The 13,589-nt window shown below is 46.9% G+C and overlaps 1 protein-coding gene across 9 annotated transcripts in view; it reads left to right on the top strand.

Annotated features, from left to right (window-relative positions):
* NAV2 (neuron navigator 2) overlaps positions 1 to 13,589 on the top strand; it is a 690,497-nt gene that overhangs the window by 561,977 nt on the left and 114,931 nt on the right. For all 9 annotated transcript variants that reach the window (XR_010383379.1, XM_064492508.1, XM_064492507.1 and 6 more), the window contains one exon: positions 12,658 to 12,780. Coding sequence is in view for 8 of the 9 variants with exons in the window: in XM_064492508.1 (XP_064348578.1) it covers positions 12,658 to 12,780 (123 nt within the window). In the remaining variant the exon portion in view is untranslated. The remainder of the gene's footprint in view (positions 1 to 12,657; positions 12,781 to 13,589) is intronic.

Here is a 13,589-nt window from a genome sequence, read left to right as displayed (position 1 = left end):
TTCAAAGTTTTTTAAAGTGTAAAAATGTTACAGCATTTAACAAGCTCACACTCACTATGCAGAGTCTAGACGATTGGGCTTTGGCCCTGCCCAGCTTGAATGACTGCTTCAGCTGGTCTGTCTCCCATTCTTGTGAAAGTGGAAACGCTTGGACAAGTGGAAGAGGGAGAAAGTCAGGCCCCTGCTCCCCCTGTGTCTGTGCAGCCCCAGACAGCTGTTGTGACTGCAGCTCCTGCTGCCCTGATAGGAGGTAATTTGAGGAGCCTGTCAGCCACCAGCTCTTGCTTGATTTCTGCCCTGGAGGTCACTGGCTTGGGTTTCGGCTCCCTCGCAGCCCGCCCTCCCCGCCAGAGAGTTGCCTCCGCCAGGTGCCCCTGCCGCCTCGGGCACACACAGCCCTGGGCCGCCCTTTGTCTGTCCCCAGGCTGCTGGTTTGCCTGGACGCCTGGCTCCTGGGTGTCTCATGCCCAGGTAGCCTCCCAGCCCCAGTAGCCGCCTTGCTGCGGGCAGACACACCTGTCCTTGCTGCCGGCATGCCTGTGGCACCGTCCCGGCCCGTACATGCTGGTGTTCTAGGGGGAGACAGTTTTTGCCTTTCACACTGAACTCCCTGCTCTACCGGTTTTACTGTTGACTCCTTTTTAGGAAATCATGGACGACAGAGAATTTAGCCACGGGGCAACGTGACTAACTTCAGCTCAGGTCCATGAGCCCTTTGCGGTGGCACTGACATTGCTCCTTACACAGGGGGCTGGACTGGTGCTGCCCTTGAGTGGGGCCTGTGACGCCTCCCTCTAAACCTTTTCTTACTAGCTTCCCATGCCTGGGGGGCCCCCGTCTTCCTAGAAGTCTTCCTTGGAGCCTTTAGCTAACATGGCTTAATATTATTTCACTTTTCTCTAAATAGATGCAGGGATGTCTCATTTCCCTCTGTACCCCCCAGATACTCAGCATGTATGTTTTATATCATCAGCCTTAGTAGGAACGGCCCTTTTCCTGTAGGCTCGTGTGGGAGGGACCCAGGCATTATTCGGGATGTGCCCAGCCGGAGGATGGGCTGATTTTTCCTTTTTCTGGAGGCTCTTGGTTTGTTAAAGATGCCTTTTTCACTTTAGGACTCTGTTTTGTTTTTTAGACTTGGAGAATTTCGACATGCCCTATATTACCAGGATTATGCAGTGCAGCTCTTTGTGGGGAGGAGTGGGACCCCAAAGAGGCAGCCGTGAGATCTGCCTATTGTGGCTCAGGGCGCAGACGGGCCACATCCGTGCTCTCAGCTGCAGCCTTGTTCCCTCCACGTGGCTGTGTCCTGGGCCACTTGTCAGGCTGCACAGCACTTGCATAGATAGCCTCTCTTCTTATGGAGGCCTGGTACTTAAATAGTTCAAAATCTGAACTTCCCAGGAGGAAAATGGCTGGTTCCCATCCTCATAAATCTTAACTCGGTGCTTTTCAAACTTTAAAAATCGCATGCCCCTTTCTGCTTGACATAAAGACATCGCACTCTGCATGGGGGTTAGAGTGTGTGTGAGGATATTTGTTTACAATGATAAATTTGTAACGCTGAAGATGCTTTTTCAAACTCCTGCCTGGCCTGGCGATGAGCCCACCTGCACAGAGAACCGGTGTCCCGAAGGTGACCGGGGCTCGGGGACACATGGGAAAGAGCACAGGGTCAGGCATCCTGTGTTGTCAGCTGTTGTGTCTGCTGGGCTTGTCGGATTTACTGGCAGGTAATTCGAGTATCCTGCGGTCACCCAGTTTTGGCTTAATCCCTGTGCTTGAAGCCCAGAAGCCTATATGTGGATTTCCTTATATTGGAAATACATTTGTTGAATTCCACTTGGAATGAGTGCCCAGAATGATGCTTTTCTTAATGAAAATACTACCTGGTAGGAATTTAGCATCTGAGACAATTCAGTGAATCCACTGTACGTTTTATTTTTAGATCCTTTGTATTGGTGCATGTATGTCTGTGTGAACTATCTTAATTTCCTTGCCCTCAACCCAGGGCTACTGGCAAGCACCTTCTTATCCTTCAAGATTCCAATCAAGGATTTCTTCCTCTACGAAGGCTTTTCTGGCCCTTCTCCCTACTCTGGGCCTTGCTGAACCCCATGCAAACAGCGACACTTTTCCCCTCACCTGATTCTTGTGTCCCAAGCACCCAGGCCAGTGCCTGCCTCACAGCAGGGCCTCAAAATGCGGACCATCTCTAGGGCTGCAGCCTGCATGTGGTTCTAATGTGGCACTTCCTGCAGCCCCCTAGCTCCTTCCAGGCTCCGAGGCCTGCTCTGTGCCTCAGTCTGCAGAAGGGTTGTCCCCAAGTTATGTTAGTCACCTGTATACTCCACCTGTTTTCAGAACACCTGAGCATTTCAGCCTCAGCCAAGATAAGACAAAGTGAAACCTGCATGAGCCTCAACTCAAGGGCTCGCTGGCTTCTGCCCAGTCCAGTAGTGATGCTGGCTGTTACCTGGGGGCGTCTCCATGAGACAGGAAGGGAAGGAGACTCTGGATGTCTGACTCCACCGTCAGGAGCCTCTAGTCTTCTTTGAAAGGGAACACACAGCCCTGAATGCGGGCATCAGTTCCACCGACTTTAGGCGAATAGCAAGGGAGTGCTCTTGTGTCATAGAGCACTTTGGGGTGGGGTGGGGGGTCTTGTCAGAAATTGCAGGAACGATAAGGTGTGGCAGCGTCCAGAAGATTGGCACGCGGTCTCAGGGTCTAAGAAGTGCCTGGGAGGGTGGATTGTTTTAACCAAGCGGAAGGCTTTTCCAGGGTCGAGGCATCTAATTACGATGCCCCAGCTGTGCCCCCCATATGCTGCTCCCAGGACTCTGCGCTCAGCCTCCCTGGCACTGCCCCCTCAGTCCCTGCCCGGTCTCAGTTTCCACAGTTGGTCTGTTCTGGGGCCTGTAGGCCAGAAAGTCCACGACCAAGAGTTAGCAATATTTTAGAAAAAACTTAGAGCTCTAACAACTCTTATCAGGCCTTGATCTGAGATAGAGGGGCCATTAGGAATCGGGAATCGGGTACTCTTAACGTGCACATGGTCCCCTTAACAGTACAGGGCCAAGACTAATTTACGTGAATTTGAAATTTAAATTGCCATCATACTGTAGTCACAAGATGGTGACTCTAATTCCTAGGGAAGTTGGGGCCAGCCTAGCTCACAACTGCTCCATCCAGGTCTCAAGACTTAAAGCAGCATTTCTGACAGCTTGATCCTGACTGCCTGCAAAAAACCAAAGAGCTGTACAGCACGGTGCACTCTTAGACGGACTTTGGTTAATAACGTATCAATACTATTAATCATAATTCGTAATGTTAGTTATTACTATCAAATAATGATAAGTATCAAATAATAATAATTTTATCAGTAGTAGTTCACCAGTTGTAGCACATGTACCACACTGATGCAGGCTGTTAATTTAGGAGAAACTGGCGGTAGGGGAGGGAGGGTGTAATGGGACCTATTGTCTTCTGTGCAGTTTCTCTGTGAACCTCAAAATGCTCTTAAAAAAATAAGCTCTATGTAAAAATGCTAAGTCTGGGCCCCTACTCGTGGCGTTCTGCATCTGTGAAGCTGGGGCCTTGAAATCTGTGTTTTTCTCAGGTTCCCCAGATGATTCGGGCATATTCTGAGGTTTGAGAATTCCTGGATATCAGTCAGTCTCCTCTCACCATCTGTTTCATTCCAAGAAAGAGCTTAAAGGGGCTTTGTCTAGGGAACCGTCTCCTGTGTGCTCGAGTGTGTTTCATCTTTCAGTAGGTGGACAAAAAGCTTCCTGCTAGTGCTGGAAATGCTTGCTGCAATCCCACACTGACAGTTGAACCACAGTAAAGCGGATTCAGGCCAGGCCAAATTCCAGACACGGGGACTGTCAAATTTGCAAAGCGTGCAGCCTTTCTTCAGGAGGGTGCCCTGCCAACTCCGATTTTAAGCAAACATAGTTACGGGCTATAATGAAAAATTTATCAATGTGTGTTTATTTAAATAGGGGTGATAAATAGGATACATTGTTAGAATCCCTGGCTCTCTGAGTGATTGCATATTTTATTAGCACAGTTATGGATTTTTAAATAAATCCGTATAGAGTTGATATATGTATAGATCCTTAGGCAAGCTAAAGCGAAATGCTCTGGAAATCAGCCCTAGGTGGAACTTTGTTTAATCTGTAAAAATCTGCATTGCCTTTTGCAAAAGATGCGAGGAACTTGGCAGCATGTTTCATCACCACACAGGAATGTTCCCGCTTGATCAGTCTGTCCTCTGCTAGGAGGTCGGTGGGGGCCAGCCCACACCTACCCCAGTGCTGAGATCGCGTCTGTGTGCTAAAATTCGGGGTGACTAGCGAGTTACAGCAGTGCCACGTGCCACCACTGAGTTCATTTACAGCAAACACAAGCAGAAATCTCACTCTGTGGGAACTTGGAGTATGTTGTAGGGACAGACTCAGCCAGCATCCACTTCTACCCTGACTCAGCATGGGGGCCATGAACGTGGAGCCTCGGCAGTGATGCACATTTTGCACCGAGGTGAGGTGGGCTCTGTAGCTTTCACCAGTTTCTCAGAGGGATTTGTAACTTAGAGGAAGATTTAGGAATTTCTGCTTTAGGTAGTGGTCTCTAAACTGGTTTTGGTTGTGTCAAAAAGAGCTTGTTCCTCCATTAGACGTTGTGTTTGTTGTTAAATTATTAAAATACTGTGTACATGCTAAAACCTGCACATACGTAGGATTTACAAGGGATGTGATAAGACAAATATAAGGAGAAGCGTGGTAATTTCCACCCCTGTGGGTCGTCTTACGCTGCCCACTACGACAACCACTGCCTAGACCACAGCTTCCAAGTTTTTAACGCACATTAGAATCACTTGGGGACCTTGTTGAACCGCGGGGTCTGACTCAGGAGGTCTGTGATGCCACAGTTCTACAACGCTGCTGGGCAGTGCTGGAGCTACTGGTCCAGTGGCCCGCATTTTGAGCAGCAGGTGGAAGATGAGGCAGGTGTTGAGATTTCTCTTCCCTTCAACCCGCTTTGCCGCACCTAGCTTTCGGGAGGAAAGTCTGTGGCACCAGTTCACCCCAGTGAGGCTTAACGAGGCCCTCTAGGGCCCTTAGGCCCCTCCTTTACTCAGGCCTGCCTTTTCCTGCTGCTACCTCTGTCCCCATGGCCCGCTGGAGCTGAGCTCTTGTCTGACTAGCTTAGCAACGTCTTTGTAGCGCTGTGCAGAGGCGTGCTCCGGGGACCAGGTGGCCAGCACAGGCTCCAGACGTCCCGAGCCCGCTCACTCCTGCCGCGCGCCAGCCCTCCTGCTGAACCAGGGTCAGAGGATTGAGCCAGGGTTTTCCCCGTCATCGGGCGCACTTCATCTCCAGGACCGACTCGGGGAGATGGAAGTGAACTGCAGGTGAGCCCCAGAAGTGGCTGGTGTCCCTAGAGCTGTGGATACTCCCGATTGGCGGTTCCCAGCCATTGAAGGAACCTCCCTGCAGTGACATCTGTTCTCCATGGCTGTGTTCTGTGCTCTGAGCCCCAGTGGCTCATGGTGTGGCCTCAGGTGGCTCTTCCAGGCTTGATCAAAATCAGAGCAGATTTTGCTTGAGATGATAATTGAACTCTCACACCCTCTGAAAAGGAGCAGGTACCAGTTCCAGGATGTTCTGAGGAGCCTGCAGTGCTAGAGCGCAGTGGGGAGCGGTGCTGAATGGTGCCCCAGCCCGCACGGAGCAGGAAGTTAGGAAACGGTGATCTGGGTGCCTGTCCTCCTCAGCCTCTGCCAGCACAGTTGTTGGAGGAGTTCCCCAAAAGACATGAACACCAAAGAAATATTTCTTGATTACTTGTGCTGTCTAGTCTGTATTATTTATAAAGTCCTATTGTTGCAGGAAAACCTAATCAAGGATGACATTCGAACCTGAGACTTTCTTTCCAAAGGCTGCTTTAAGTTTTGTTTCATTGTGTGTCAGTTGGGGACAACCCAGGATAGAGAAACCGCAGCGCCGTGTTCTTTGATTAGGACTCGCCTTGATTTGGTTTTAACGTGTTAAGCCTATGCTGTGAGTCTCAGAATCACTCTGTGATATGTTTCCACCTGGAGGTGAACGTGGCAGGGAGTGGATTGGTAAATGAAATGGGCCATATTTGGCCTCAGCTTCTGTGCCTAAAAACTGAGGGCAAAGCGGTTTCCAAGTGTTTCCTTAGTAAAATTGTAAGTGTTTGCCTCAATTTGAGTGCTGCAGTTTTATTAGTAGCACTGACAACTTTAAAATAATCCAGTTTTTTCCAACTATATTTTTGCATTTCAGATGCATCCTCTTCTTCCTTTAAGTCAAATGTAACAGCTTCTTTTCTGACAAAAAGATGGGCTTTCTTCAAAAGGACTCAGGCAACTTTGTTAGACTGTCTTGTCGGTTTGTCCTTCTATGATGCAGAGTGAAGTTTATTCATCTGATTTCTAAGAGACCCTAAACTAAATGGATCCTTTTACAGGTTTGTCCAGAAACTCTATTTACATCCTAATAAACTGAGAATATAAACGTCAGGCCTATTGTAATGGAGTAGAGAGCACTGTGAAAGCATTTATTGTTTAGGGACTTGGATGTTGATGAAACACTCAAATGCAAGGATTTTTCATCAGCCCACATCATTTTTTTTAATCTTATGCAACAAAGCATATGTTGATATTTATGTTCATATATTTATATTGCTGTTGGCAAGGAATATTGCATATATATGTCTTCTGTGCCATTTTTCTTTGCTATGTTCACATTTAAACCAAAAGTGTGTCCAGAAAATAAAGACAGACTGATATGTCTTTGAAGAAAAGTAATCACCCAGACTTGATTTTTTTTTTCTGTTTATATTGCTTTCATTTCTTGCATCTGAGGGTTTGTTTGTTTTTTTAGTGTTGTGCTCTATTAGAAATACAGTGAACTCAGAGGAGGGTCTAGCTCAGTGGTAGAGTGCCTGCTTAGCATGCATGAGGTCCTGGGTTCAATCCCCAGAAGCTCCATTAAGGAATAAATAAATAAGTAAATAAACCTAATTACCTCCCCCAGCCAAAAAAATTTTCAAAATAAAAACTAATTAAAAAATAGAAATACAATGAACTTGATCAGGTTAGTACATACATTTCTTGCCCATCTCATCCCCTCTCTCCTCCCTGAGTTCTTGATAGAAGGTGATTTTTTTCATAATGAGCGACAGTCCACTTGTGTTCCTTATACAGGCTGGGGCGAACTGTGAACTTTGAGAATGAGGGGTCATCTTGCTCTCCTTCCGAAGGTGACTCACAGACCCATTTCACTTGTTCCATATTGTTGCCTCATTACATTTAAAGGAGGAGAAGAGGTCTGCTGAGTAAACGTTGGACTCAGAATCTGGCGTATTTGTTCTAACAGGTCCTGTGAGATTCCAGAGTTTTTTCATAGCTACATAGGATGCACCTATTTTGTTGAGAAATTTCCTTATATTAGGCCTGCTGTCTCCACAGGTCTCTTTTAGCTAGAGGGGTGGTGAGGTCTACCCTGCAAGTCTGGTCATTTCCCAAAGGTCGGGAGTGACTCAGACAGAATCCAGACAGGTAGTGTGTTCTGGAAAATCTGTAGAAGGAAGTATCAGTGAGACAGTGCTTACCAAAAATGGCGTGTGGAATGGTGGAGGTACTGAAAAGTCCGTGTTCTCTTGGAAACGAAAGCCAGAACTCATTACTCATTTGCGCACTGCCTTCTCAGTCTCACCTGGCATCAAGGCCCTTCCCGACTGTGCCCCAGTCCCCTTTTCAGCCCAGTTCCTGTCTTTGTTCCTGCTGCTCTAGTAATAGTGAGCAACTTCTCATCCCCTTACCCTCCTCTCTACTTCTCTCTGCTTCTGTGTGTGCTTTCTGTGTGTCTAGATGGATCCTCCTCCTTTGGCTGGCAAACTCCTATGCACCCCTCAGAGGCCATCTTCAACAGCGCCCCTCTGTGACTTCTTCCTGTGTGTACACAGAGCCTGTCATACATCCATCTGGAGTACCACTCCTCATGGAGTAAGAGAGTTACCTATTGGCATGTCTGAGACCCTTGCAGACTTTGCGCTTCATCAGGGCAGGGCAGGAACCAGGTCTTTCTGTCTCTGTAACCCCAGCCTAGCACAGAACCTGGTATGTGATATTTGTGGAACTGAAAGGGGAAAAGGGAAGGCAGAGTCATTGCTCTGTAATATGAGCCATTGCTGCTGCTCTCGTAACGGCAGCTAATAAATTTTCAGGGCCCTTGATGTACCAGGCACTGGGCTTCCTACACACTATCTCAGTCAGCCCACCACAGACTGGTGAGCTTAATATGTGGTTTCACCCATCCTGCAGATGAGGAAATTGAAACTCAGGGAAATTACCCCCATAGGTGACAAAGCTGGCATTTGGACCCACCTTCCTGCACTGTGATCTTGGCCACAGTTTCATTGTCCTCATCTTAAAAATAACAGTTGATAAGATTCCTTTGACGCTGAAACGTCAAGACTTTTGTGAAGCTCTTCGCACAGTACCCAGCAAGCATCAATAACCATTAGTTCTTTTTAACGAGGGTAAGCACAAGGGCCTTTAGCTAGCAAGGGGCAGGAGAGACTCTGAACTCAGGACTCTGACAACAAAGCCATGCTTCCTAACTCTGAGGCTCGTGGGCCAGCCCAGGATGCCCAGCCTTGAAAAGCAAGAAAAACAGCCCACGGACACCCTGTCTCTTCAGCGGAGGCTCCCGCTCTCCATCCAAGGGCCTCTGGTCAGGTGGAGGGAGAGAGCCCCCTCCACCCATCACTACAGAGCTTAAGAAGATGATGTGGAAATTGTTCGGTTGCTTAGTGGCTTAGTCAGGACCCCACCAAGCCAACATTAGGCTGCTACCTGCACCTCATTAGGCTCCAGCACTAATTATTTACTTCCCCAAGGAGAAGGTAAGTGTGGCACTGGTGTTCAGGGGTTCGGTCCCCAGATCAGCTGGTTCCTTTGCTTGTGACCTCAGGCAAGTCATTGCATCTCTGTCCACTGAGAGTCTCTGATAAAGCTCCCAAAGTTGGGATGCGGCTGTCCCTCCTTGCCTCCTGAGCCTTCTCGAACACAGGCTTCCTGGGCAAGGGCCAGTGTTTTATTGTATTTTAATTTAATTTTATTTAATTTAATTTTATTTTATTTATATTAAAGTATAGTTGATTTACATTGCATTAGTTTCTGATGTACAGCATAGTGATTCAGTTATACACACACATATATATTCTTTCTCATATTCATTATTATTATAGGTTATTATAAGATATTGATTCTAGTTCCCTGTGCTAAACAGTGAGACCTTATCGTTTTTCTATTTTTGTATATAGTGGTTGATATCTGCAAATCCCAGACTCCTGATTTACCCCTACCCCCCTGGTAACCATAGTTTGTTTTCTGTGTCCTTGTCTGTTTCAAGGGCTTAGTGTTTTGGATCAACACCAGTGACTGCTTCGTCTCTAAATCATGCTTTCTTAAGGGATGAACTTGATTAAGGCAGTCTATGTTAATGTAGTCTATGGTCAGTTCCTATAAAAATTTGGGTTGAACAAAAAAAAGTATGTTTTTCATTGAGACTAGAAGAGTTATTGAAAGTACATACAGAGCTTTTTGAAAATCAGACTGTTGCTAATTGGTGGATGGTAATTTAGAAACCAGTATTTTAAATTAGGCTCTTGAGTGCGAGACTGGTTCTAGAGACAGCTGTCTCCAGTGCTGCGCTGTCTCCTGGTGAGAGGGTATGTGCAGAATTTATTTTGAAGACTATTATAAAAAATACATGATTGAATATATTTTTACAAGCCCCTGGGAGAAGAGGTAAATTCCCTATTTTCCTTACGATCTTCTCCCCCTCGCCTCTCTCTCTCTCTTGTTCGCTCACTCGCTCGCCTGCATGGGGCACACACTGGATCATTGTCACTGTGGTTGGATTCAACACCCTGGCATTCAGGCCTTGGTGCATTTGAGAAGGCAGAGGACCTTGATTTATCCTGGACTTTCCTCCCCTTTCTCTGCCTCTACAAAATCAGAATTCACAGCAGCAATTGACAAGCTAAGTTAGCACATCCATTCCCGTTTCTCCAAGGCCCTCCATCTTCATTGGTGGTCATTTTCCGACACAACCTCATTGCACAGCCCGGTGTTACCAGTCTAGGGGCTGCAGCTCGCCTCAGCATCCCCCTCTGGAATGATCACCAGGCTCTGCTCTTGGCCTTCACAGGAAGCCAGGGCCGTGTATGTGTGGACCTCGTCTACATGCCCGGGTGCCTGTCATTGCCCGCCCATGTGTGTTGTTTCACCAGCCATAAAAATCTAGCAGGGAAATAAATGAATGCTAAAATTAGTTTGTCCTTTGACAAGATCTCTCCAGTTGAAAAATTGTTGTTTATCTCTGTGCCTGGGCAGGCTTTGCTAAAATCGAAATTCACTGCCTTGCTTATTGTTGCTGCAGAAGGTCCTCTGCTGAATTCTCCTTGAAAGGACATTTGAACTACAAAGTCTAGCCTCTGGCAGACTACGCCACATTTTGCTATAGGTTTTTTTTTTTTTTTCTCCTTATGCTAATTGTTGGAGGCACACACGGAGTCTACCGCTGAACCCTGGGCCTCTGCATCTATTGGATTAGTGGGTGGCTGTATGGATGGACAGGTGAATAGACTGGCAGATAGTCAGTTCAATTGCCATATGTCTTAGATGTTGAATTTGCTGCTGTTTAAGAGGAAGAAAAACCTGTAATTGGTGTCCTCTCAAAATGTTTTTGCTAAACTTCACCTCATGGCTGTGTCTTTGGGCTTCATTTTAAAAAAAAACAGTATTTATTAAGCATTTAGTATGTGTTAGGCACATGGGGTATAGATTTGAACAAAATAAGAATAGTCCCTGCGTTCAAGGAGCTTACTATCCAGTGTGGGAGGCCAGCATTAAAGTCATTACACAAATAATTATAACTATAGCCGCAATTGAGTCATATAGCATAAAATTTACCATTTTAAAGTGTATAATTCACTGGTTTGTAATATATTCACAGGGTACCTTTTTTAAAAAATGGTACACTTGAGTGAAAAATTCAGTCTCTTCTGTTGTTCTGTTGGTGCAACCACAGTTTATTGGTTTGACTGACTCCAACAGATTTCCCATTATGTTGGCATTGTGATCATTAACGTCATAAATGGGGAATGAAGGGGGACATCAGAGAAATCCAGTTCAGACATGGTATCCTGGAAGCTGCCCTAGGGAGCTTCTTCTTTCGACCAAGAGCGGAAGTCCTTTGACCAAAATGGCTCCGGTGAGAACTTTCTTCTCTACCCCTCACTTGAACTTATTGGTCCTGGAAAACCTGCCCAGCATCCTAGAATTGCACTTTTTTCTAAGATATATCCTAAGAAGTTCCTAAACTAGAGGTAGAAGAAACTCAAGGATTGAGAACCCCTAGCGTCTACCCCCTTATAGTCTACATCCGAAAAATCAAATGCAGTGAAACATTTCATGACATCGCTCAGCTGACTGTTTAAGGAAAATGACGGCTCATTCACTAGTGTTCTTGAAATGTAAATCACTCTTGTTTTCAGACACATTGCAGGTCTATCTGATGGGGCCCATGTGGGAATTAAAGGGATCTGAGTTTGGTTTCTGGCTTTGCCCAAGTTTTGCTTTGCCTTCTTGTTCTCCTCTGGAGATTGGCGTGATGCCACAAGCAGTCTCCTTTACGGGGTGTTGAGATGGAGATAATATAGTTGAAGTAAAGCTGCTCTGGACCTGATCTGTCTCCTACTGGTGAGGAAGCTCTCAGGAACTGGTCTGGGATAGTCAGCCATCTATACAGAAAGTTCCAAGGGTCCATCCCTCCCCTGACAACACTGATTTCATCAGGAGATAGCTCTGTGGCAACCCCAAGGCATCTGGAAAAGTCAGTGAGCCTCGGTGTTGTTATTCAGAGAGTTTGAGACAACGTCCTTAATAGACATCAGTATCAAAGGTGAAGTTCATCATTGTAGGCACTTCAATATGATGGCAATCCTAATAACTTCTTCTGTTTATATGGTCTCATACAAATTATAGAGCACTTTGGTGTCCCTTATCTCACTCATTCTCATGTCCACCTTGTAATGCAGGAAAGCTATGATAATCACATAGTTTAAATGTAAAACCCAGGACTCAGAGAAGCAACTTGCCCCTGATGACAAAGGTGGCTCTTGTATCCTCCACCTTTTCTTTCCACCCCTTCTTAAAACCTCATCTACTTTCTCCACTGTGCTGTCTTGCAGTTTATTTCCCTATGATTTGCCCATGACTTGTCAGTTCCATTCACAGTTCTTAGGTAAAACACCTGCTGATATAATTGCTGACATTAAAAAGACTGTCATGAATACATCTGACAATTAATGTGATTCCCTAGTTCCCTTCTGTTTCATAGATTCCTGTGAGTTTGGGTTAACTGAGTTTTATTTTTGCTAGCAAGCTGGTGATCCTTTGGGTTGAATCAGTGACAGAGCCCCGGGAAAGCCTCAATTCCTTTCCCCTTGGAGCACAGGATGACCGTGCAGGGCCTCTGGATATGAGCGGCAAGATGCTGCAGGACTTGCTTTTTAACCATACATCTGCATCCTCCTCTTCTCCTTTCAAAGGTACATGACCGATGGTGGGCTTGGCCTCTACACCCGCCGCCTGAACCGGCTCCCTGATGGGATGGCTGTGGTACGGGAGACCCTACAAAGAAACACCTCCCTGGGCCTTGGGGATGCTGACAGGTAAGCTTGCTCCCCTTGGGGTTGCCCAGGTGCGGAGGTCATTCCAGAGGGGCCTGAGAACTGAGAGTGGTGAGAGTGAGAGTGGATGGGTGCTGCTGAAGCCTATCCTCCCAGAGGTTGGGAGGCCTTGGAGGCGGGCCTGGGGTTAGGAGCTGGCTCAGCAGGTGGGAGAAGGGCTCTTGAGTCCTGGCTCTGGGTGGGGTGGTGCGTCTGACGGCAGGAACACCAGGAGCTCAGGCTGGGCGTTGTTCTTGCTGTTGTTTTGACTGTTGCTACTGCATGCTGATCGGTTTAGCGGGCCCCAGGGATCTGCTTTGCGTCCCCTGTCAGCCAGCTTTCTAGGGATTGTGCCTCAGAAGAAACAGAGTCCCTGGTGATGCACAGAAGGTCTGTGTGCAGAAGGGTGCTCTCCTGGCCTGGGCTGAGCAGGCTTGCCCACAGCTCTCCTGTTGCCTGGGGCTGGGAGGCAGGTTTAGCCATGTGTAGCTTTACACACCACACGCTGAGGAGTCGACATCGTAAAGCTTGACTGGTCTTCATTGCTTCAGGGAGAAAAAGAGCTTCAGAAAACACTACGATAAAGAGGAGTATTTGGCCTCAAGTTTCTAGTCTTTCCTCTGACACAAACCAATTCCATGACCATGAGCAATCTGTTAAGGAAGGGGTTTGGACTGTATGATTTCCAGGATCCTTTCCAGCTCTGATGTGCTGTGTTTCTAGTTCTCAGTACCCTCGAATGATCTGACTGTTGAAGGATTTTTCAGGCATACTTGACCTCTTTCCACGTCTGGGTTGATGAGACATAACAT

Source organism: Camelus dromedarius, chromosome 12, assembly GCF_036321535.1.
Source record: "Camelus dromedarius isolate mCamDro1 chromosome 12, mCamDro1.pat, whole genome shotgun sequence".
NCBI lineage: Eukaryota > Metazoa > Chordata > Mammalia > Artiodactyla > Camelidae > Camelus > Camelus dromedarius.
This window is presented reverse-complemented; position numbering and strand designations above follow the sequence as displayed.